Source organism: Dipodomys merriami, unplaced genomic scaffold, assembly GCF_024711535.1.
Source record: "Dipodomys merriami isolate MVZ:Mamm:240054 unplaced genomic scaffold, mDipMer1.0.p SCAF_547, whole genome shotgun sequence".
NCBI classification, from domain to species: Eukaryota; Metazoa; Chordata; class Mammalia; order Rodentia; family Heteromyidae; genus Dipodomys; species Dipodomys merriami.
The window spans coordinates 132,941-159,984 of NW_027206121.1; the positions used below are offsets into that span (position 1 = coordinate 132,941).

A 27,044-nucleotide genomic window follows, 5' to 3' on the forward strand; every position below is an offset into this window, starting at 1 on the left:
CCTCACCTTTAGATGTCATAAGCCTTTCTTTTGGGTTAATTTTCATGATGTCATAGTATTTGGAATTCTCCAGATTTATGTACTATAGATTCCCCTTCCACAGTCAACGGGTGTGTGTGTGTGTATGGGGTGGATTCTTATTTTGTTGGGTTAAACATTTCCAAACACCACCCTATCTTTCCACGCAGCAGGAGCTGAGACCAAGGCTGGCTGGAGATTTCACTCTACTCTACCCTTTGACTGGGTGACTGTTCTCAAGTTGCTGAAGACTGTGTTCATGAGGCTAGGTATTGGTGGCTCCTGGTTATTATCTCAGTGACTCAGGAGGAAGGGATCTGATGATCACATTGTGAATTAGCCTCTCTCCAAAAAATCATCATCTTTCCTTATCGAACAAATAAACCTAAGATGAGAAGTGAAGGTCACGGGGTAGAGCTTCAAATAGGATTGGAAAATCTGAGTCACTCCAGCCGTCTCATTATCAACATCTCCATTCCATCCCTCACTTCCCAACTTTTGTTTGGCCAGTCCTGGACCTTGAACTCAGGGCCTGGACTCTGTCCCTGAGTCTCTTTTTGCTCCAGGCTAGCACTCTACCAGTTAAAACAGAGCATCACTTCTGACTTTTCTGAGTAGTTGATTGTAATTCATCTCTAAAGGAGAAGGAGTTACTATTCTTTGACTTTGATCTGAAGACTCCACTCTGCCTTTTGCCCATCACATCACTGTTAGGCTCTTGGTCAGAAAATTATGTGCAAAGCTCATCTGTGCATGCTGTCAAAAGCACACATCCACTCCGCCAGCACCTCCACATCTGTCCATAAAGTCCATAGGTATTGACTACTGACTCTCCCACCTGGGGTTCACTGTGATCTTCATCCCATGGTTAGAAAGTTAATATCCCCAGGGGTATTTTCCTTCAACTGTCACTTGAGGAATGTGGTCAGTCCATAGGAGTGTCTGATCAAGAATGTTCTAAGAGACATCTAGAGAAGACACTGTTTCTCTAATGGACAGAGAAAGACATTGAGTTAATACTTTCCTTTTACTTAGAACATGTCCTGGGACTTGGACTCAGGGCTGGGCTGCTGTGTCTTAGATGTTATTTTTCTCCCTGATAACACCCTACTGCTTGAGCCACATCTGTACCTGTGTCCTTTGGGTAGTCAGCTGGAGGAAAGAGACTCCAGGACTTTCACATGGGCTGGGCTGGCCTGGAACCTTCCATCTGATTATGATGCCATCTGTCCCCAGGACTTCACTTTTCCCACCTGAGAGTTAAACGAACCCTAGTATCAAGGAAGAATCACCATTTCACCTTCAACAGGAATGAAGGAGACTCGGTTGCCCTTCCATCAAGTTCTCTAACTCCGAAGTCAGAGAAAATTAACAATTGTGTACATGGAAGTGCTGATCAGGTCACTGTGTTCCCAGTAAACATGACAGTCCTCAGCTCACCATGTTCTTGTTGCTCATCTGCCTGGTGATCTGGAATATTCCCTCCAGACCACCTGTGCCAAGCAGGATATTTGGGGGGTAGAGGGGGAAAGAGTCAACACCACTCGATGGTGAGCACTGATTTGTGCATTGGGGAGACTGACCCACAGGAGAGTCCCATAAAACCTGGAGGAGATGCCACCCTCCCTAACTATGGAGGAGACAGAAAGCCCCACAGCATGAGAGTCCTGCTGCTACCTCTGCTGCTCGCATGGACATGTGCTCAGCAGAATCCTCAACTGCATCAGTACCAGGTAACTTGAATATGGTGATTGGAGAAGTAGTGTGTGTAGGGAAATTTTCTGTCTGAGTATCAGTGTGTCTGTCTCACATTTGCTTTTGTGCATCAATCACACTTTATTAATATGTTGCTCTATATGTCTCTATTCAACAATCAGTTCTTATATTTTGAGTTCTTACATTTTCATTGGACAGTAAATATAGAACATATATATATTTGTGATACATATTTGTGATTTTTGCAGTGATATTTCATATAGGCTTAGGTATTGAATTTTTATAAGTGTGTGTGTGTGTGTGTGTGTGTGTGTGTGTGTGTGTGTGTGTGTGTGTGTTACTTTAACAAACAGATTTCCATGGAGGTCTAGAATCTCCTCCTAAAAATACACCTTCCTCCTGAATCTCTCCCTCTTCAAATGTATTAATAAAATGCAGTTAAGAATCAGAGACTCTGAATACTTCCAGTAAATTGTCATCTAAAAGAAGCAGAGCCTGGTAGCTCAGAGTCTGGAGAGGGAACGCTCCAGGTCATCGCAAGCAGGTTACTTGAATCCCTGAGTGTCTGAAGATCTGTCCTCTAACCTGCCCAATGGGGTGTTTCAATAGCACACCTATGCCTTAGCAGCTGATAATGAAGAGCAAATCCTGGAGGATGGAGAACTGAGACTCTATCTACGCAATCTTCTGTGAATTAGATATTGTGATATATTACACCTCCAGCTTTATATCAAGTTAAGTTGTGCCTCTTCCACAATACAGGTCTTGATGCCCTGACTCCTGACTTCTCTTTTTAGTCCAACTATTACTTTATTTATATTACTATGTTTATTTATATTACTATGGAAAAAGACAACCAAGCAATTCTGCACCATTTCAAAAAAAATTTCCAATCAACACCAATTATGTGGTGACAAGTAACTGGGAATGGTGACATCTTTGGGCCAAGACTGACAAGAAAAAATGGGCTCTGGTGCTACAGTTCATCTCCAACAAGAATATGTCACACTGGCCAGCACAAGCCATACTAACATTGAGCCTTTAGCGCTGGGCACAGATTTGGATCTCTTCTCTGAAGCTAGCAAATCAAGTGAAATAACTGGGTTAAAAAAGTTTTAAAATGAAGCCCAAATAAGTTGTAAAACCATGCTCCTGACATAGTCTCCATCAAAGTTTACATGAAACCCACTTTTCCCACTCTAAGAGCCCCAATTTTTTTCCTCACATAGCCTACCATGTAGCTGCAGAGACTCTTCTGCCTCAAGATGTAAACAAAGGGAAAAAATAACAGCATGTGCATCATATTCTCTACACACTTCTGTTGGATGGAAAATACCAAATTAAAAAGAGAGAGAGAGAGAAAGGTTCCATCTTAGATTCTCACAACCTCTTGTTCCGCAGTTCATGAATCCGACTCTGATGCTAAGGTGACAGTGTATGTAAGTAGATTTGTTTTCAGTGAAGGAAACCTGTCAAAAGATGGATTTACCTCTTTTTCTTCGAGACTTATCTGATGGTACATGCTCTTCAAAGTCCTCACTCTCTCAAACTAGGGCACGTTCCAGGATCACACAGCCTTCCTTATAACGCTGGCTGTCTTCAGTGGCAAACTCATAGATCCATCCCAGTTTGCTATTGCAGTTTTTGCAGCTCAGATCTCGAGCCATGTGGCAGCCAGTGAGCATGACTGGATCTTGAACTTCACTGTACTGCAGATTAACTACCTTGTTAAAAAGAAATGCTCTACCAGTGGCACCTGTAAACCGAGTGGAGATGAGTTCTGAGCGGTTTGTGAGGATCATACCACAGTTTGCACAAGAAAACAGGTGAGTACCACCAATATGATCAAGGAAAATTCCTCCCATTTTGCTAGCTGAAGTTCTAAAACCTTGCATTTATGAGACTCACATAATACAAATAAAACATTCAACAGACCCTGGTGCTGGTGGCTCACACCTGTAATCCTAGCTACTCAAGAAGGCTGAGATCTGAGGATCACAGTTAAATCCAGCCCAGAAAAATCTGTGAGACTCTTATCTCCAATTAACCACCAGAAAACTGGAAGTGTGCTGTGGCTCAAGTGGTAGAACGCTTGCCTTGAGCTGAAGAGTTCAGGAACAGTGCCTAGGCCCAGAGTTCAAGCCTCATGACTTAGTGGAATCTCAAGTCCCTTCAGCCACAAATTTCTGAAATGGAGTGAAAGCTTTCACAGATGTCCTTTCTCTGTTAATTCTTAGGAACTTTACTGTGTCCCACAGTAGGAAAAAATAGGTGCTTTGTGGTACTTATCAGTGCTTCTCTTGCTGGCAGAAATATAAGAAATGAAGGGACAGAAATCAGGAAGAACACTTGAAACGTTCCAAAGCATCTCAAACTCTTGGTGCCACCATTCTATGTCTTAAAGTAAGTGCTTTTCTTCCTTCAGATTTTCCATCTGTCAAGGAGACCCAGAGCGGCGGTGAGGTCGGCCCTGCCAATGACTCCTCGCTCCTCAGCTGGGTCGAAGCCCCTAACTTCTCTTTTGCAGCCAAGATTGCAAGGTAGTATTTGCATTTGGTGGGGGAATCTGAGGACCTGTACTTTGTCAGGAATCTACTTTCATAGACTCTGATGTCCCAATCCTCATCGAAGGCCCTGTGGAATCACAAGCCTGGTTTTTCCTAGGAAGTCTGTGGCTTAACCACCATACAGTACATTAACTAATCCACCATAGACAAAAGAACAGGATAGAAAGAGCTTTCCTTGTAAAATGGGAAGGATATGTCATTAGATTTTTTTACCCTTTGGCCTGGTTTTGAGTCTTCACAACCTTTAAGATGGTAGCTATGCGCTAGCTTCTGAGCAATGAGGTTGAAGAACTGAGTTAACATCATAGATCTAATCACCAAGATTCTCCATATGACAAATTCTCAGTATAAGAAATATTATAAACACATTTAAGGAGAACAATATTGAAAAGAAGAAGGTGTGTATGTCTGTTTTGGGGGGGGTTGTGGGAGTTTTTCTCTGGATGTTGTATGATTTCCATAAAGATCACAGATAAAACACTCACAGTAAGTATTTGCTATCTTCACAAGCTTACATTGAAGAGCTAGAGGTGAGTATGGGTGCTTGAGAAGTAAGAGCAAGAACAAGATGGAGGGGAAAGCCGTACAAATGAGTGTGTGCATGGATACACCCCCAGTGACCTGGAGGAAGGAAGCTGCACGGTGTATTTTAGATCTCATCCCTGGCAGATGGATTTTTTCATTTCCCTCCCTACCAGTGTGGATGAATGGATGATTTTGCAAATTATCTGTCCTAGATAGAAATGAAATTTCTAAAATCACCACTCGCAGGGAAGAGGCAGTGATTCTGAAAAACACTAGAGCTGTGCACAGGAAGGAGTTCCTAAAGCAAGGAGGGGAAAAAACCCAACCAAGTGATAACTGCCCAGGGCAGAAATCTGATACATAAATCAGCAGAGCACCCAAAGAGTGGACATAGGAAATTAATTGTAAGACTGTATGTAATCTGAGGTTCTCAAATTACATCTGAATCATCCAACATTTCATAACTGGTGCAAATGTATGCAATGATGGTTAAGGATAAAAGAACTACTCTGTTCGTCATTGTTGTTGTTGTTATGTTAAAGGATTGGTTCTGAGTGCCAACATGGTTTTTCCATGCATTAAAAAGAAACATGGTGTTTATAAAATACTTTGGGGTAAAGTCGGATCTCCCTCCACTTCTGTGTCCTAGTGGGTAGACAGATTTTGCAGATGAGGGGTGGTTCTTAGACACATTCTTCCCCCAAGGACTGAGTTCATATGAACAAGATGTTGAACCTTGCAAGGGCTCAGGCCCAGTTCACCTCCCCATAACTCCTTCTGTTTCCCAGCCTTCCATGTTGCTATGGATGACATTCAGGGTCCCTTGGCAGAGTTTCTGCTTTCTTAGTGTGACAGCAATGAGGGGGGCTGGAAAGGGACTGGAAATCTGAACAACTTTTAGAGGACAAGAATTGCCCCACCTGTAGTGGGACTGTCTCCCCTTATATTGGACCCCACTCTGCCACAGGGAGTTGTGGAAGTGCTTCAAGCACAGAGCCCCCAAGCAGCAACTGTGCTCATGAACATGAACACTATGCACCATCGATTGCCCTCAATTTTGAAATGTTCGTCTTGAATTTGTAGACTCAAGAAACAATGTCATTCAAGTGTTGAAAAACACAGGAGTATTCGTCATTCAAAATTGTCAACGTGGTTGACAGACAGCAAATGTGATTTTGCTGGCAGGTAAGTAGGGCCATGTGTGGCTGTGAGGTAGGACAAGCAGAAGCCGCATCCACATTGAGTGTACAGGGAGGAGCTGGTGCATGCATGTGCTGTACTCTGCTGATCCCTGCGGTGCTGACCTTCCTACAAAAGAAGAGGCAAGGTGGATCTTGAGGAAAGGCAGCCAGCCTGGTGCTGGAGGCCTCTCAACTTGGGTACACAGGAGGCTGAGATCTGGAGACTGGGGTTCAAAGCCAGTCTAGGCTGGAAGATCCTTCAGACTCTTCTTATCTAACCAAACAACCAAAAAGCTAGAAGGGAGCCCTGACTCAAGTGTTAGAGGACTAGATATGAGTAACTTCAGGAGCTGTTAGGACAATGGAGGAGGAGGGAAGAGAACAGGCTGGACTCGATCGATCTTCCACAGGTGAAGAGTGTTTATTGAGATAGAGTAGCTGGGACTATGTGGAGTTGGGCTTTCTGAGATCTGGGCAGGGAGGCAGAGGAGAATGGAGAAGCCATTAGGTTGACAGCTGGGGCATCTCAGAAGCACCCAAAGAGGGTGGGCATCACTGGGTCTCTCCACCTGCACATCAGCATGGGCCCCCATACCTGGAGTCCTGCCTGGGGTCCTATTTGTGTGTGGGACAATAGTGGGGGGCAGGCTGTCAACCCTTCAGGAAAAACACCCAAGCCCTGAGTTCAAGTCTTCAACCCTTTAGGAACAACACCCCAGCCCTGAGTTCAAGTCCTTGGACCAGAACCACAACCACCAAAACTGAAACCAAATGCTAGAAGAGGAAACAGGAGAAAGAAATGGCAGTCAGCATCTATCTAAGAACAGGCCCAGAACCAGGAACAACTGTTCATTGATGAGTCAGGGCCTCAGAGCTGAGGACCAAGAGCCCGAGCTTTGGAAAATGGTGCTTGTGTCACCTCAGATTCAAAGATTGGAAAGCTGAGAAATCCTGTGATGGAAGTTGAGGACTCTAGGGAAAGTCACTCCTTTTAACAGGGAAATGTCACTAACCTCCACCTGCACCCAGCAACACCAGGAACTTCTGGGCTTGACTGTGGTGATGGAAGCCATTGGATTGAGGTGGTCAGATGAGGACCTGGCAGAGTCCCTGGGGGGAGGCCAAGGGGACATGTTGGGATTCTGCATCAGGAAGTAGCATGGAGGACCTCAGAAGATGCATGAGGAACTCAGTAGTTCTCCACTGAATGTGGAAGGACAGAAGGGCAGCACCCATACTGAGAAGGAAAACTCGGTGCTGAGAAAGATCATGGAGGAAAATGGCATTCTGGGTGACCATATCCACTATGTTCTGGAGGAAGGTAAATCACCATCCCTTTCCTCTCTAAGGAAATACCTATCAGAGTAGAGATGAGTGGGGTGTGTTCTTCATAGAGTTGTTCTGTCTGCCAATTTCTCTATGCTCAGAGTCAGGAGATGTCCGAAGCAAAATGGAGCCGGTGCTCTGACCTTCCCTTCCCTTCCCTTCTGTCTTTGCAGATGGCTGTCCTTTCAGTGATACATTTGAAAAGATTATGAAGTTGATTGTGTAAGTTGCCAGTGGTAATTACTCACAGTTAGTCTCTTATACATGGTGGTCAGCTTCAGTTGGATGAGTGTATACTTCACATGTAAATCACTGACACTGGCTTAATAGGACTTAATATTTTGTGTGTGTTCTGTCACTAGGGATTATTTCCAAATAAGGCTGGGATAGTAACAAATGATGCTCTGCTCTCCTTGTGGCTTCTCTGGGGCTCATGGGAGATGGGAGTCTCCTGGACATTGTGGAATTGGCTGTCCCTTGAAGCTTCCTGCTCAGGTCTCAGCCTCCTGAGGATGTAGCCTCAGAAGTGTGAGCCAGCTGGGGCATGGAAGTGATTGTTACTTTGATTTGGGGAACTAGACTCACACAATCAGGAAAAATAAACTTTTGCAAAGATGAACCCTTCTGAATTCCAGTGTGCCTAATTACATTTGCATTCTCCAATTCCTTACATTATAGAACACAGTACTCAAAATCTTATAGTACCCTCATATATACTTTAATTCACATACTATGCATGATATATTCATGTTATAATATCTATCTGTTTCTGGGGCTGGGAAGGTGGCTCAGTGGTAGAGTGCTTGCCTTGCATGCATTAGGCCCTGGGTTCAATTTTTATGCATGATATATTCATGTTATAATATCTATCTATTTCTGGGTCTGGGAAAGTGGCTCAGTGGTAGAGTGCTTGCCTTGCATGCATGAGGCCCTGGGTTCAATTCCTCAGCACCACATAAGCAAAATGAAAAAAGCGGGAAGTGGGGCTATGGCTCAAGTGGTAGAGCACTAGCCTTGAGCTGAAGAGCTGAGGGACAATGCCCAGGTCCAGAGTTCAGACCCCATGACCGGACCCAAAAAAAAAATTATCTATTTCTTTCTTTATTTGTAATGTTATATGCTCTTTTCATTATATATAATAAATAAAATATATAAAGTATATATATATTATTTTTATGTTATATATGTTTATGTATAAATGTCTCAAGATGCTGTATATATACATATATGTGCGTATATATGTGTATATATATATATATATATATATATATATACAGCATATTAAGAGACAAACACAGAGCAATACAAAATACCCAAGAGAAGGTAAAAGGCAGAGGAGAAAGAAGTCTCAAATTCTGAAGCTACCTTCATACTGATTACTTTCCTAAGTGATTTTTTTCCTATATAAGCCCATGAAATCTGCATAGAACTAGTATTCGGCCCATTGACTTTTTTGTCTGAATCAATCCAGCATTCTCACAATCAACATCTCTATTCCCTCCCCCATCCCACTTGTTTTGGGCAGGTCTGGGCCTTGAACTCAGGGCCTGGACTCTGTCCCTGAGCCTCTTTGTGCTCCAGGCTAGTGCTTGAGCCTCAGCAACACTTCTGGCTTTATCTGAGCATCTGACTGAATTCCTCCTGCGAAGGAAAATGAGTTGCTCTTTTGTGCCTTAGACCTGAAGGCTCTACTCTGTATTTCTACCATTGTTGTAAGGTGAATCATCCCAGAAACCACATTTTGGAAGATAGAATAAGGGAGTCTTTACTATAGAGTTAGCAGTCTGCAGGCTGCCCATTGTTACAAATGCCTGCAGCACCCACCAAATACACATAACAGGGTTAGGAAACAGGCCAGAGAGGAAAGAAAGAACACAAAACAATTCCAACAAATCAATTCAGCTCCAGTGAAGAGCTGAATTGGGAGACCATGATGACCAGAGATGAGCCAGGAAGACAGGAACACAGGACAAGGTCATAGAGACACATGTGGCAAGGTGTCACAGTGTCTGGGCTGGTCTGGGCCTAAATAGGATCAGGGAAGGGGGTGGGGCCACAGAAATTCCCAGTTTCAAGCACTGGAGTGACAGATTCAATAACCTATCAGCTAAGTGCCTGCCCATTACCTGAGAAGCAGGTGATGGGTAGAGGGCATTTCCTTCCCCCAGCATGAAAACAAGATGCCAGACTCTACCATCCACCATGTGGCCAAATATGGTGCTGGCTAGACCTGACCGCCTGACTTCATTCTTCCCTTTGTTTTCTTATGTACATGAAATCAAATCATTGATTTTTCTATAAGAAGGATGAATTTGTGCCTGGGCTGTTTGCGTCTATAACATAAGGATTCTCCAGCAGTTAAAGTTGGCTCCATATGGTTGGTACCCATATAGTCAAGGGACTTTGAACTTTCTTTCCCAGGTCAGGCAGGGTAAGGTTTACAAATCTATGTCCCACAGAAAGAATGTCCTGCAACCCAAGTCTTAGGTTAAGCAGATCCAGAGCAATCTTTCACCAGGAATCAGTTGCAGGTGATGTAATGAGGAAAGAAGGAGTCCAGTCCACTTTAACCACAGTAGAGGTGGTCAGGATGATAATGCTGTAGTCTCCTCCAGATGGTGCCAGGCTGTCCTTGAACTTTATCCAAGGCGGTGGGCAGCATCAGCATCAGCAGCATCAGTAGTATCTCGCAGTGACTCGGGTAGATTGTCACACCTCCTGCTGGGTTACCTGTCAATTTCTGCACGAAGTGGTTAAAGAAGTTTTACCTGATTTCTGATTTTTGTGAAACTTCCCAGTATTTTCCTGCCTATACACTGGCTTTTCCAGGCTGGACTCCCACTGTTTCTTTTAAGGCAGTTTAGGCAGTGGCTCCTCCTGGGTAATTTATCAGGGTGACAACTTTTTACTAATCAGAGATATTTTAAAATAAGGCCAGGATTTTCTAGGCTTGAACTTATAATTATTTTTTCCAAGTGCATACTTGTACACTTGTACAGTTGTTATCACTGCTTTTTATGCTTTTTCCTTTTAATTTATCCTGCCTCATTTTCCAGAAATCACTCTTGTCTCTTGATCTTAAGGGAGTTGATGGACAAAGATCCATCTTCTGCTGACCCTACCTAGCCAGGAACCTTTAACTTTACCCATTTTTAAGAAGGGTTGCCAGGATCAGATGTCATTAAGAACACTATTTGCTCTAAATGGGAAATTATATGCATTTCATTTTTAACAACTGCACAGACCTTTTCTTGGGCTATAGCAGTGTAGCCTGTTTAGCAATCTGGTTTGGTAAAGCATTTTTCTGGCTGACTAGGAAAGCTGATCTCTAGTGACCCTAACAATACCTGAGTTACCTGTGCAGGCCTTTAGACAGATCTCAAGAGGGACATAATCCCCCTCTGTATGGTATTTTCACAATAATAATAATAATAATAATAATAATTAATAATAATAATAATAATAATAATAATAATAATAAATAGGGACATAATCTCAGGTCCACGGAACTTTTCCTTTACTGAACAAATAAATTTATGTGGCTAGTGTCACCCTAAAAGTCACTGCCAATTCAGACTTGAGCAGATATAGGGGGTTTGGGATTTAAGCTCTCCCCCATATTTTATAATGTTAGCTTTTCACTACCTGTTATCACAGATGACTGACAAGTTCCTGCCCAGTTACAAAATAGACAAACATGGGCATTGGAAAGGCAGGCTTACAAACTACCTTCCTGTGACCTCCAGGCTCTGATCAATTTTTGAAGGGCCAAGTGATTCTAGGATCTGACACCATCTCTGGCATCCAAGTAGTGGCTTGTGACTGTCTCTGGATGCTCCATCATTGCCAGGGTCCCTGGAATGCCTTTCTCCATGCTGGAATAAATGCACCATTGGCATTTTACTTGGTTGGTCCCTGGACTTGAACTCAGGGCTTGAGCACTGTCCTTCAGCTCTCCAGCTCAAGGCTAGCACTCTGCCACTTTCAGGCCCAAAGCAACTCTCCTTTTCCAGCACTCTGCTGGCTGATTAGAGATGACAATCTCACAGGGACCTTTCCATTTCCTGGCTGGTTTCAAACCATAGTTTTCGATCAACAAATCTTTAAAACCAGCCACTGTACTCCAATGAAAGCAACAAAGTTGGTCATTGGAAGTAGTTCTATAAACATGGTCTTACCTGGAACTTATTAAGGGCCAGCTCCTCCACTTCTGCCAATAAGATATTTACTTCAGACTCTGTTACCTGGGTTTGACTGTGCTCTTCATCCCATGACTAGAGCTTTAATGTCCCCAGGTGCATTTCCTTTCAACTGTCACTTGAGGAATGTGATCAGTCCATAGGAGTGTCTGGTAAAGAATGTCCTAGGAAACATCTAGAGAAGTTACTGTTTCTCTAAGGGTCAGAGAAAGACACCGAGTTAATACATTCCTTTTATTTAGGACATGTCCTGGGACTTGGACTCAGGGGTGGGCTGCTGTGTCTTAGATGTTATTTTTCTCCCTGCTAACACCCTATTGCTTGATCCACATTTGCACCTGTGTCCTTTGTGTGGTCGGCTGGATGAAAGGTCTCCAGGACTTTCCTACCTGCTTGGGTTTGAACCATGATTGCCACACATCTTCACTATTCAAACAGCTGGAGTTACAGGCATGTCCTTGGCCTGAATAGCAAGAATCTCCTGCCAAATATGGATATGGGAATATAGGCAGAAGTCAGGTCAATAATAAAAGTGACACAGTGTTGATGAAATCCCAGTGGATTTTAACAAGATATGCTCATATACCTGTTTTCTAGAGGCCTGTCATCATAGCCCAAGGAGGACAGTTTTCATTCGACACACTGCAGGACACACAGGCAGGAAACACACACATTCATCTACCTCCTTGCCTTGCACAGCCCCATATTCCTGAGAAAATCTCTTCCACCTTCTGGGAATCTATTTTCCCCAAATGAATGGATAGGTGTGTAGAGGAGTTACACTAGGGCTCCCTCCCCCACTTCTTCCACAGTGTCTTCCCACTTGGCCTGTTGTGATCCCACATGACAGTTTGGATTGTTTCAAAAATCACAGAAGTACTGAGGTAAATGTGCATTTTGTGGAGGCTGGTGTGAGATTTCATGGAGGATTTTATGAAAAGGCTGATGTTGGTTTTGAACCTTGACCCACTCATTGTCATGCGATTTCAACATGATCTTCATCACCCCTTGGTAGTTATTGTAGTGGGAATCCTTATGTGTGGAAAAATCAACTCACACTAGATAGATAGATAGATAGATAGATAGATAGATAGATAGATAGATAGATAGATAGATAGATAGATAGATAGATAAGCAAATGGGCTGATAGATAGGCAGATAGAGAGGCAGACAGACAGATAGGCAGATAGATGGACAGATGGATGGATGGATAGATAGATAGATTGATTGATTGATAGGTAGATAGATAGATAGATAGATAGATAGATAGATAGATAGATAGATAGATAGATAGATAGATGAATGATAGATAGATAGATGGATAGATAGATAGATAGATAGAAAGAGTTCAACTTAGTACTCATATCCACTAGTATAGAAGCCTCATGATCAGATTTTCTTAGGACTCCTGGAGAAAAAATGAGGAAGGGAGGTTGGAGGAATATGACTTCAAGTGGAAGCGCTTGCCTTTTGACCCTGACAGGCAGGTATTACCACTGTCCTTGTTACCCACCTTACTCAATCAGGTCCCTTCCACTGATCCCCAGAAAACATATACCCATAGTGGTTGGAAGACAGCCTGAGACCCAGGCCACAACTTGCAGATACACACAGGCTGTGGAAATCTTGAAAACCTCTCCTCAAGATTGCTCTCTCGCCTCAACTCAAATAAAGGTTCCACTATTACCCCTGACCATGCCTCTGGGTCCAGGATTGTATCATCATCACCAGGATTCTCTCTCTATCCTGGCTAGAAGGAAGGAAGAAAAGAGAGAGAACCAAGGTGAAATCCAACTGACCAACAGGTTTTCATGGGGCTGAAATCCTGGGGAAAGAAAGCAAGTCTCCTTCATTGTGACTGAAGGGAATTGATGAAGCTTCCTGAGAACTTGGGTTCCCTATCTACTAGGAAGAAAATGTGGAGTCCTGGAGGGGGGAGGAAGATGGCAGTGGACTGAGATGGAGGCTGGGAGGGAAAGCGACCTGATCCTGAAGATTCTAGAAATTAACACAGATTGGTGGACTTTGAGCAGGAAATATATGCCTTGGCTAGTTCAGTGCCCATCACCATCATTTTCCAATAGAGATGCATGTCACTTGAGTTTCTCCTCTGGAAATCAGAAGACAAGCAAGAAGGAAGGAGGAGACAGTGGTGGTGTCATTCTGAGGCCATTTTTTGCCTCCATCCACAGGGGAAATTGGCCTGGGATTCTGCACCAATGCCCAGATAAGAAATGCTTTGCCATAGTCACTGCAGTCATTCCAGGAAGTTGTCCCCTGAAGGAGAAATCAGAGTCTGCATTTTAGAAGATTATAACACATGACTAGTTTTGCATTTTGCTCAACTTCTTCACTCAGAGATTCTGAGAACTTCTAGAACACGAGAAGAGGAAGAATTTGTAAGAAGTCGGATGTCAATCCAACCCCTTCTTGATAAACTTACTGGAATTATCAACATCCACCGTAAAAATACAAATAAACTTCTAGTCATAGCTGTACCCTGAGCCTAAGCTATCTCAAAAAGCAACCACATCCATAGGAACAGAAAGGTTCAGATGCATATAATTATGAAAAACTGTTAAACAATGTAGACATGGGATGGCAGGTACTGATTTTGCACCCACCTATATTGTTCATTAGTTCAAGTGACTTTGTGAAATGTACAGATTTCAAGTCAGGCACTTAAAACCTAGTTTTCTATCCTGTTTTGGAGAATATTTCTTACATAGCACAGAAAGCAATCATCCTGATTGCAAAAGAGTGAGAGCAAGCAACTTCTCTCAAAAGGGGATTCATTCAGCTTCTTGAAATAATGGGCATTAAATAGAGAGCCCAACGTTTTTTCTCTCTCTTAATACTTCTTAAAGTGTTCGCATAATGTCCAGTGAATATAGGACTAGCATGATTTCAGACCCCCAATACACTGTTTACTACTTATGGATTTAATCATTTGCTACCTATGTATTTTATTCAATATGGTGGAGGTGAGCTGTGAGTGTGTTTGACTGGACTACTATCAAACCCATCATCTCCCTCCTCTGCTTGTTAGACAGGAAGCCAGCAGTGTAAAATAGATTTTCCAATTTTATTTACAATCTCCAAACTAAGTTGTCATTTATATCTGCTGTCTCGCTTGTGTGGTTCCAATATAAGATTCTGTACTTCATACAATTCAGTAACAACTGCCATGTCAGAGAAAATGAATAATTCTGTTGGTGGAACCGGTGATAAGATCTCTGCTCTCCTGTTGAACGTTGATGTCCTCAGGTCAAGTTGGCCTTGCTGCTCATCTGCTTGGTGAGCTGGAATATTCCCTCCGGACCACCTGTGCCAAGCAGGAATTTTTTTGTGGGGGAAGAGTCAACACCACTCAATGGTGAGCACTGATTGGTGCATAGGGGAGACTGACCCACAGGAGCATCTCATAAAAACAGGAGGAGACGCCACCCTCCCAACCCCAGAGCTGGAGACGGAAAGCTCACAGCATGAGAGTCCTGTTGCTGGCTCTGCTGATCCCATGGATGCGTGCTCAGCAGAATCCTCAGTTCATACCTTTCAAGGTAACCAAATATGGTGATGTGGGGAACTAGTCCCTGTGTGGGGAAACTGCCTCTCAATTTGTGTCAGTGTGTCTGTCTCACATTTGTTTTTGTGCATTGATCAGATTTTATTCATGGGTTGCTCTGTATGTCCATATTTATCCAACATACCTTCCATTTTGAATTCTTCCTTTGTCACTGGACAGTAAATAAAAAACATAGTCAAGAACACATGGACAGCATGATTTGTGATTTTGTCAGTTTTACTTCATATAGGCTTAGACATTGAATCTTTATAATTTTGTACATGTGTTACTTTCACAAACAGATCTGCTTGTGATCATTCCTAAGAGGCCTAGAATCTCCTCCTGAAAATACTCCTTCTTCTTTATTCTCTCTTCAAATTTATTAATGCTATGTAGCAAAATCAGACCCTGTGAATACTTCTAGTAAATTGTTTTCTCGAAAGAAGCTGAGCCTGGTAGCTCAGAGTCTGGAGAGGGAAGTCTCCAGGTCATTGCAAGCAGGTTACTTGAACCCCTGAGTGTTTGGGGGAGCAAAACTGAAAATCTATTCTCTAACCTTCCTGATGGGGTGTTTGTCATTCAGCCAGGATATTGGTTCACCGTGGTCCTTGCAGCTGATCATGAAGAGCAAATCCTGGAGCATGGACGAATGAGATACTTACTGCGCTATATCTCCTGTAATAGCGAATGTGATATCATAAGTGTGTTTGCTTATATCAAGTAAGCTGGGCTTCCTTGACAATACAGGCACCCATGCACTGAGGCCTGGCCTGACCTTGATGGACACGTTTCCAAGAAAATCTTTGCTTTTGGTGGGGAAATCTGAGGATCTGAACTTACCCATATTTTAATATATAGGATGTCCAAATATTCATGTTATGCCAGGTGGAGGTGCATGCCTGGTCTGCAGGTTAACCAGCCAGATGGAAATTATCTAATTAATAATATCCACAATATCAGGAAGAAAAGGGCTTTAATTGTACAATGGGAATGTGTCATTTGATTTTTACTCCATGGCCTTGTTGTGAGTCTTAACCAATGTTAAGATGATGGCTAACACCTTCTGAGTGGTGAGGTGTAAGGACTGATTCAATGTCACAGAACTATTCGCCAACATTCTCCTCATGACAAGTCTCAGTTTTGCATGGACTTGAAGCACATTTAAAGATAGCAACATTGAAAAAAAAGGAGGTGTGTGTGCATGTAGTTGTGTGTAGATAGACAGACAGACAGATATATTCAGACATACATACATAATACATTCATAGATCGATAGATAACATGTGTCATTGTCTGTGTGTGTCTGAAGTCTTGTCCAGATGTTTCATGATATTCATGTCGATAGTAAACATGTGAAACTTTCATTAGCACAAGGTGAAAGGCTAGCAGACAATGTATGTGCGTTTGGATGGACAGGAAGAACAAAATACATGAGGGAAGTGTCCAAATGACTGTGTGAGTGGAAACACTCACAGTGACCTGGAGGAAGGAATCCAGGGGATGTTCTCTCTCCCTCCCCTGCAGGTGGATTCCTTCATTTCCATCCCTACTAGTGGCTGAATGGACAGATCTGCAAATTATCCTAGTTGTAACTGGAAATGAAAAACAAAATTACCACACAATTACGTGTCTGTGATTCTGAGATCCAGGTCCTATACCCAAAAGAGGAGTAAGCCAATGACCAAGATGGTAACTCCCCAGAGCAGACATCTGATGTACAATCAGCAGAACATGCAAACAGCACAGAAATGAAATTAAGTATAAAATAATATAAAATTGGATTTTCTCAAATTTCATGTGGGTTGCACAGAATCTCATAACTGGTGAACATGTTTGAGATGATAAATAAGCATTCTAAAAAAAACTATGTTTTTTTCTTGTTTGTTGTTGCTGTTCCTGTTTCAAAGGCCTGATTCCCAGTGCTATGCTGTGATTTATTTCGGAGATAGACAAGAGAATGGTGTTTACAAAATATTCAGTGAGTATCTGCTGCTGATCTCGGGTACACCTAGGGCTCCTGGCACTGTTGGGTTCTAGGTCATACATAAGAGGCCCAGAGGAGGGGTGGCCACCTACTGCCCCAAGGACCAAGTCCACGTGGACAAGACCCTGAACCTTGCAAGGACTCAGGGCCAGTCCTCCTCCCTGTTTCCAAGGCTTCTGTGTTGCCATGGATAACATTCAGGGATGCTTTGCAGTGACACGAGCAGGTGTTGAAAAGGACTGGAAACTGGAACCATGCTTTCAGGATGAGGTTTTCTCTAATCAAAATAGGAGCAGCTGCCATAAAAGGTGACCAGACTCTTCTGTAGAGTTGGAGATGTGCTAGAAGGAGCAGGTCCTCCAAAACAATCAGGAAAGTCCCCATAATCCAACCACAGATGCTCATCTCCTAGTGTAGCTGACTTTACGCTTTAGCTACAAGAGGTCTAGAGGCCTAATCCACTAGGTGTGTGTAGGGTGATATGACATAAGCAAAAATGGTTTTCATCCTGCCAGAAAAAGAAGCAGCACTACTAATACTGACTTCCATAAAAAAGTACTCACTTATGCCTGGTGGATTTCGTATGTTTTTTTTTTTTGAAAAAGGAAAGAAGAAATTAAAAAGCAATCAAACAGGGAAGGCAGGTAAGCAGAAAGACAGTGGCACAGCCCAGCAGAGGCTACATGCTGTCTAAGTAAGAAATACTGAGGTCTTTCATATCAGGGCTGTTTATATGATAATAACAGGGTCTCCCCTAGAATTCTGCACAGTTGGATGTTAATCTTTGGTCTTCATTGCTGCTGGTGTTACATTTTCTCCTCGCTGGTTCTTCCTGCGACTCACTCCTCAATGCCTGGCATTGCTTTGTGTGAAGAAGGCATCTGTCCACCGTACACACGTGCATCCATCAGATAGGCGAAGCCATCCTTTGGTTTCCCCTTCCAAGCCCAGAAGAGGGAGTTTCTGGCTCTGAATATCTTGCTTTTATTCTGAGTACCTGTGCATGAGTCTCTTTCTCTAATTTATCTTTGTTCCTTTCCCCCAAAAGGATTTTGTTCTCTTCATTTTTTTTCTTTAATGCTGGTGTTGCCATGAGGACACTGGGTCGGAGTGACTTCTCCTTGTGCTCACAGCCATCCTGGTGTCTTGCTGGGTGCTGGGGGCTTTTCATCTAGCTCCTGAAGGCCTGGACACAAGATGGGCCATTCTTGGAATTGCAGGTTTCATGCTGTTTAGCCTCAGGAAAGCTTGGGTCCAGAACATGGTCGTTCCTGAGTATTTCCCTGCCCAGTTTGCTTGGTTCATCCCTGAGTATTCACCTCTGTGCTTTGCCTTTGTAAGCCTTGGGCCTCCACTCCAAACATGAAGCTTTTGTCTTTAAGAGCTTGGTGCATGCTAGTTCTGGCCTGCAGGAGTTTGAGTCAGGACTCTACCTGCAGTCACTGGCTCTCCACAGAAGTCTCCCAATTCATTCTCTGAAGATGGGGCTTCTTTGTTTCTAGAGAATAAATTCACTTATAACTAGAGACATCACTACCAAACACAATGAACCATCAATTGCCTCACCTTCTGACATTGTTATTTTGAATTTCCAGACCGTGAGATCCATATCCAAGTACTGAAAAGTACAGAGAAATTCATAACGTTGAAAATAGTACATGTTCATCAAAACAGAGAGAAAACCAATGTGATCTTGTTGGCAGGTGAGCACTGCAGCTTCGGTCTGTGCAGCAAAGCCAACCACCTCTGCAATGAGCTTGGAGAGCTGGGATTGGGTATTAATTGGCTCCACTGTATTGATCCCTGTGACCTTGATCTTCTTTGGGAGGAGAGGCCAGGACCCTGAATCTGGGTCTTAAGAAACAGCCCAGGGACTCCCAGAGGACACAGTAGACAACTGGTTGTATTAATGGTGGTTATGGCTGCTGTCCTGTCTTCTCCTCCATGTAGGAAGACTACACAGTATTCTCACTAAGAAGGAAGACATGGAGTTCAGAAGGATCGTGGAGGAAAACAGCATACCACCTGACCACATCCACTACATTAGGAACAAATGTAAGTCTGCCCACTGTGGAAATACTCACCAGCATAGAGATTCATGGAGAGCATTCTTCATGGAGTTGTTCTGTCAGCAATATTCTCTTTGCTCAGAGTTAGGAGGCATCAGAAGCAAAATGGCACAGGTGGCCTGACCTTCCCTTCCCCTCATTTCTCTCTTCACAGATGATTGTCATTAGCGAAATTTCTCGGTGAGTAGAAATGGGTATGTTTAAAGCCCCTGCTATTTCAGTGATCTCTTCCCTCAGGAGAGCCTGAGAAATTCAGAGACAAATATTCCTGTTCGAAGAGTGGCAAACAGTTTGGTCGACGTAGCATGGAGGTTTTTTTTACTGAAATCCCTGAAAAGATGACATGGTCCTTGGGTTCATTGTAGCTATTTTAATGGTAGTTCCTCAAGTAGCAGTTGATATAGTAAAGCAGGAGTTACTATAGGACAATGAGAGTTGCTGCAATAGTAACAATTTACTATTACAAAGGAATACTTTAGTGCTAGTCCTAAACAGGGACTTGACTGTGCAGTCGGTGTTTTTGTTGGTTTGTTTGCTGGTGGTGGGGCTTGAACTCAGGGCCTGGATGCTGTTCCTCAGCACTTCTGCTGAAGACTGGCTCTCTACCACTTGAGCCATATAGATGGTGCTACTTCCGGTTTCCTGGTGGTTCATTGAATATAAGCATCTCTCGGACTGTCCTGCCCAGGCTGGCTTTGAACCATGATCCTCAGATCTCAGCCTCCTGAGTAGCTAGGATGACAGGTGTGAGCCACCAGGGCTGGGCTTGAGCATTAGTTATTATAGTAAAGGATTAGTTATTACATTAAATTCATAGTTACCTTATCACATTTTCACTCTCATAAAGATACCACTTTATAGAAGTTAATAGTGGTTCCTTTCCTATATACAGAAGGCTTGGAATTCTGAAATGTAAAAGCAAGAAGACAGAAACCCTTGTGGCTACCACTGTGACTGAGCTCACTCGCATTCCAAACCCACTTTACTGCAGATCATTCAGAAACATTCATTATACTGTGTTTTTCTATAATTTTTCTGTGTGATGTCTAGAAATTATGACATAGAGATTCAAAATTCTCAAGATGCTTAAATATTCATCACTTTTCTCTTTTTGATGGGTGCACTCATTTTATTTTTGCTATCCTTAAGTAGCTGTGCACAGTAGTTTCTGTTCAATACGTTAAATGTGCACAATGCATCCCAACCAATGTCACCCTTCCAGAATTCTCTCCCATTGCTACCATCCCCTCCTTGTACAATCTTGATCAATATGTCTCCATCCAAGTGTTGTTTTTTTTTTTTTAATTTTTTTTGCTGGTTGTGAGACCTGGACTCTGGGCCTAGGCATTGTCCCTCAGCTCTTTAGCTCATGGCTAGTGCCCCACCACTTGAGCCATAGCACCACTTCTGGCTTTATGTTCTTCTTATCAATACATTTCTCTTTCCTTTATTGGGTTTTTCATTCTATTTCTGGAGTTATGTGAGATTAAACATGTGCAGGGCAGTTTCCTGTCAGCTTAAGCATATATGACCAGTGCTCATTTACTTATCAAGATAGATAGACAGACAGACAGATAGATAGATAAACACACAGGCATATACAAGACAGATGTAGAGAGAATATTGATAGGTAGATGGATAGACAGACAGGCAGGAAGATAGATGAAAGAGAGATAGATAAACAGACCGACAGACAGACAGATAAGTAAGTAGTTGTGTAGATAGGTAGGTAGGTAGATAGATAGGCAGGAGGACAAGCTGGCAGAGAGGCTGGCTGGCTGGCTGGCAGGCAGGCAGGCAGACAGACAGACAAACAGAGAGAGAGACATAGTTAGGAAGACAGACAGGCACACAGGCCAACAGAAAGAGATAAAAATAGTGATGGAGGTAGAGATAGAGAGTGATGAATAGATACAGGTTGATGGATAGATACTGATATATACATGAATAGATATAGAGAGAGAGATAGATGGGGATAGACACAGACAGACAGATGGATGGATAGATACATACATACAGACAGACATACAAACATACAAACATACATACATACAAAGACACATAGATAAAATCATTGCTGACTTGGACACACTCTCAGGATCATGTGTCCTTTGTCCCTGGGTCAGCTGGGATCACAAACACTGCTTTGACAGTGAGCGATTTCCCACTCATGCTGACAATGTCAGAGGCTCTGCCATGGAGTACATGTTGGGTTGGATGTGTTTTCTTCTTCTTCTCTTACAACCTCACAGGTGCAGTGGAGATCTGGAGCTCACGGGACGCCAGCCTCTCTGTAGGGTCAGAATCACCTCCACCAAGATAAAGTCACATGGTCACTCCAATCTGTGTTCCCTCCTTTAGGTGAAGCCATGGACACTCTTCCCTGGCTTTCCTTCTTCATCCCTTCTTCTGATCTTAATACTTCTCAGAATGATTTAATAAACCAATTTCATGTGCATGCATTTCTGCATTGGGAGAATCTGTTTCTAAGGCCATGGATAGCGTCCCAGACACCCCTCAGTAGACAAGTGGATCCAAAACAGTGGAATTTTACACCATCAATATAAAGAACAAAGTCATGTTATTGACAGGGAAATGGATGGAACTATAAAAAGTCTTGTTAAGTGAGGTGAGCTGAGCTCAGAGGGACCAAGGGCGCATGTTTTCTCTCATATGAAGAGGTGAGATATAAAATGCAATGGGATATGGCAAATTATTCAAGATACTCACATACAGTGAGACCTAAAAGGATATTCTTAGGAGAGAATGACAGAAGCACAGTGCCTATATGCTTCTTCCTACCATCAATCAATCAAGCAAGCAAGCATCTATCTGTCTATGTTTCTATGTATCTATTTGTCTATGTATCTATGTATCTTTATCTATGTATTTATCTGTATCTCTATCCATCCAATTATCTATCTATCTATCTATCTATCTATCTATCTATCTATCTATCTATCTATCTATCTATCTATCTATCTATCACCCTATCCATCTCTCTATCCATCTGTGTGTCTATGTATCTATGTATCTATGTGTATGTACATACATACCTATATAAACAAATTCTCAGATATGGAAACAAGAGACCTCTCTTCTTTTTTCTTTTCAAGTTTTTATGTTTTAATTTTTGAGTGATTCTGCCTCCTTTTCCTCATTTATTGTGTATCCACGTGGATATCATTGGGTGGGGAGGGGGAGGGCACAGAACTCGAGGGGAAAATGATGAATAAGTGCAGTAGTGGAGCACACTGGACACAGGTGTAGGTGAAGTCTGCAACTCTCGGGTGGAGACAGGAGGGAGGGACAGGGAGAGAGTGAGGGAAGAGAAGACACTGTGCAAAGGAAATGTGTTCTTACCTGACTCAGGTCATGGGACTTGCTCTGGGCATCACCTCCATAATAACAATGGAATAAATTAATGTAAACAAGAGAAATAGCTAGCCCTACCTTATTAGGAATGATCAAGGAGACCAAATGAAAGACGGCAGATGCCTCCTACAGATGAGGTTAGGAGTTAATCATTGTTGGAGAGAGGCATCAAGTAGCACAGAACAGAGTCAGAGATACCAGGGGCTGGGGGCACAGGAGGATCAGGGTTTAAATACAGTAGGGTATGAGACATGGGGATTTGTAATGTAAAATCAGAAGGGCCTGCATGAACAGGTGAAATGAGGATACTGGATCTAACTGGCACCATCTTGTCTTCTTGTTGGATGAAGGTGGAGGCCACCCCCAGGTGATGGCTCTGCTTGAATCCCCAGAGGAAGGGAAGTCCCACCCCCAGGTGATGGGCATGCCTGAGTTCCTAGAGGAAGGAAGTCCCACCCTCATGTGATGGGTGTGCCTGAGCTCCTAGAGGAACTTGAACAATAGTTTCATCCCAGTCCTGAATCTTGAACTTGACTCTTGAGCTTCCTGTGACCTTGACCCTGACTCTATTTAGGGCCCAACAAATGCATGCACCATTTTGCACCATGCTTCATGTTTCCTGAGTCTCCTAAGATCACTATGACATCCCACTTGGGCTCTTCACTGGAGTTGATCCGGTTCTTTGACATTGCTTTTCTGTTCTTCATTATCCTCATGGCTCAGTTTCCTGATGGTATGAAGTGCATTCAAGGCTACAAGTTTTCTGAGCATATGTATCTGCCTGCAGTTACTAATAATGAACACTCTGATAAAGACTCCTGATCTGATCTCTCAAAATATGTCTATTCTGGATCTCATGAATGAATTTCCATATAACATAGATTAGGCCAGAGGGCGGGAGTGGGGGGGGAGCATCTGGCTGAGAACAGCTCAAGAATGTAGATATGGATAAGATTCTGATGAGATTCCCTGGGTGGAGATAGCTGCACAGAGACCCTAGGAAGCGGCATGATCAATGGGCCAGGAGAGAAACTTCAAGCTGTGAGACCAATGCAGATTCCCCTCAGCCATAATTGTTGAAGGGAAGAGAAAGAAAGAAAGAAAGAAAGAAAGAAAGAAAGAAAGAAAGAAAGAAAGAAAGAAAGAAAGAAAGAAAGAAAGAAAGAAAGAAAGAAAGAAAGAAAGAAAGAAAGAAAGAAAGAAAAGAATGAAGAGAGGAAAGGAAGGAAAGGAAAGGAAGGAAGGAAGGAAAGGAAGGAAGGAAGGAAGGAAGGAAGGAAGGAAGGAAGGAAGGAAGGAAGGAAGGAAGGAAGATTGATGAAGGAATATAATAGATAATAGATATATAGACATATCTATTAGATATGTAGATAATATAATAATAATAATAATAGAATTCGTACTAAAAGTGGTCGTGGATTTCCTTGGACCAGTTGGTCACAGAGGAAGCCATGAGTTGTGAATCCCTCAGATAGGACTTGAAGGACAGATCTGAAATTATCCAGGAAACATCTATGAGCAGAACAGATGGATGGTTAGAATTCATACACAGATCTCCTCCCCCCCCCCCGCCCCTGGCCCACCACAAGACATGAACTTGTGGATGGTGGGCAAATGGACCAACTGAGTTTCCTGAGACTGATTCCTTCCAGAAAATTCTTTCTTTTCCTAATCACTCCTGAAAAATAAAATTATTACGCTCCTGGAGGATAAGACTGAGACTGAGACAAAAAAAATATTACCATTAGTTGAACAATGACAAAACAAAAGGTTTTCCATCCCTGAGGAATCCAGTATTTGATATTGCCTATTCTGGACTTGGGATTTACTCATTTGAAGAAATTCTGTGTCCTCACCTTTAGATGTCACAAGCCTTTCTTTGGGGGTTAGTTTTCATGATGTCATAGTATTTGGAATTTTACAGATTGATGTACTGTGGATTTCCATTCCTCAGTCAATTGAGGGGAAAAGGGATGTGTAGAGTGGATTCCTATTTTCCTGCATTTACCACTTCAAATAACCCTATTTTTTCACACAGCAGGAGTTGAGACCAAGGCGGGCTGGACATTTCAGTCTACTCTACCCTTTGCCTAGGTGACTGTTCTCAAGTTGCTGAAGACTATGATCAGGAGTCTAGGTATTGGTGCCTCCTAGTTATTATCTTAGTGACTCAGGAGGAGGGGATCTCATGATCTTATTTTGAATTAAACTCTCCCCCCCACCAAATCATCATCTCTCCACTCCTCATCCAACAAATAAACCTAAGATGAAAATGAAGGTCAAGAAGTAGAGTTTCAAATAGTATTGGAAAACCTGAACATGAGTGTTGGGGTCTGTCATCTTCTGTGAGTCTGAAATTATTTATTTCATGTGTTTAAGTGCTTCCTGTTTGGTGACTATATATTAACCCATGTGATTGCTTCTTCATCGATCACTCCCTTTATTTATCTGTAATGATCTTGTCTCTTCTAACTGGTTTTAATAGGAACAGGGTGGATACTCCTGCCTTCTCACAAGATGAATTCACCTGGAAGATTCATTTCCATCCCTTTGCTCAGATTCGTGTTGATCTCTGACTATGATTTGAGTTTACTATAGACAACACATGAGTGGATCTTGCTTTTTTGCTCCAGTCTGCTCCTCTAATCTTTATAGGACCAGACTTGGCCCCATTGACTTGTTTTTGTGAATCAATCCAGGAGTCCCATTACCAACATCTCTATTCCATCCCCACATCCCAATTATTTTTTGGCCAGTTGTGGGACTTGAATTCAGGCCTGTGTCTGTGCTCCAGGCTGGTGCTCCATCCCTTGAGCCAGAGCACCACTTCTGGCTTTTTCTTACTAGTTGATGGATTCCTCCTGCAAATGAAGAGGAGTTGCCCTTCTGTGGCAGATCTGAAGACTCCACTCTATTTCTTCCCATCATATCAGTGTGAGGCTCTTCAGTCAGAAAATCATGTGCAAAGCTCATCTGTGCATGCTGTTCTTTCTGTCATGCCAATAGCACACATCCACTCTGCCAGGGCCTCTGCTTCTGCCCATATAATCCATAGATATTGACTACAGACTCTGCTACCTGGGGTTGACTGTGAACTTCATCCCATGGTGAGAAATTTAATGTCCCCAGGTGCATTTCCCTTCAACTGTTATTTGAGGGATATGGTCAATCCATAGGAATGCCTAATAAAGAATGTTGTGTGAGACATCTATAGAAGTCACTGTTTCTCTAAAGGACATAGAAAGACATTGAGTTAATGCTTTCCTTTTATTTAGGACATGTCCTGGCACTTGGACTCAGGGCTGGGCTGCTATGTCTTAGATATTATTTTTCTCCTCCTAACACCCTACTACTTGAGCCACATCTGCACCTGTGTCCTTTGGGTGGTCAGCTGGAGGAAAGAGACTCCAGGACTTTCACATGGCCTGGGCTGGTTTGGAACCTTCCATCTGATTCTGATGCTATCTGCCCCAGGACTTCACTTCTTCCACCTGATAGCTAAATCAACCTCAGTTGCAAGGAAGCTTTGCCATTTCACCTTCATCCAGAATGGAGACTCGGTTGCCCTTCCATCCATTTCACTAACTGCCAAGTCGGAGACAATAAATAATTGTGTACATGGAAGAGCTAATCAGTTCACTGCTCCCTGTGAACACAAGTGTCCTCAGCTCACCAAGTTCTTGCTGCTCATCTGCTTAGTGAGCTGGAATTCCCTCCGGACTACCTGTGTCAAGCAGGATTACTTTTTTGCGGGGGGGGGGTGCATCCAGGAGGCTGATTCACAGGAGACTCTCATAAAAACCAGGAGGAGCCTAACCACGGAGCTGGAGACAGAAAGCCCCACAGCATGAGAATCCTGCTGCTGGCTCTTGTGCTCGCATGGACTCACGCTCGGCAGAAATCTCAGTTGGAACCCTTCCAGGTAACCTGAATATGGTGTTGTGGGGAACTAGTGTCTGTGTGGGGAAATTGTCTTTCTGGCAGTCAGTGTGTCTGTCTCACATTGCTTCTGTGCATCAATCACACCTTATTAATAAGTTGCTCTGTATGTCTATATTCATCCAACTCATCTTCCATTTTGAATTCTTCCTTTGCCATTCTGCAGTAAATATAAAAGATCATTAAGAACATGTGGACAGGGGCTGGGAAGGTGGCTCAGTGGTAGAGTGCTTTCCTTGCATGCATGAGGCCCTGGGTTTGATTCCTCTGCACCATATAAACAGAAAAAGCTGGAAGTAATGCAATGTCTCAAGTAGTAGAGTGCTAGCCTTGAACTGAAGAGCTGAGGGACAGCACCTGGCCCAGAGTTCAAGCCCCACAACTGACCCCCCCCCAAAAAAAGAACATGTGGACTGCTGCATGATCTGTGGTTTTTGCAGTGTTATTTCATATAGGCTTAGGTATTGAATTTTTATAATTTTGTACATGTGTTACTTTCACCAATGGGTCTCCTTGTGATCATTCCAAAGAGGCCTAGAATCTCCCCCTGAAAATTCTCATCCTGTCTAGTTTTCTATCT

General features: G+C 42.9%; 1 protein-coding gene across 1 annotated transcript; it reads right to left on the bottom strand.

Moving 5' to 3' along the window:
* Positions 1–2,531: 2,531 nt before the first annotated feature.
* LOC138811672 (protein yippee-like 5) lies at positions 2,532–3,621 on the bottom strand. The gene has a single exon (XM_069999375.1). It carries the CDS (start codon positions 3,597–3,599, stop codon positions 3,279–3,281), a length of 321 nt encoding a protein of 106 aa, XP_069855476.1. The 5' UTR covers positions 3,600–3,621; the 3' UTR covers positions 2,532–3,278.
* Positions 3,622–27,044: the final 23,423 nt, after the last annotated feature.

Coding starts and splice junctions, on each gene's coding strand:
- LOC138811672 (XM_069999375.1), bottom strand. CDS start 3,599: ATGGGAGGAATTTTCCTTGATCATATTGGTGGTACTCACCTGTTTTCT.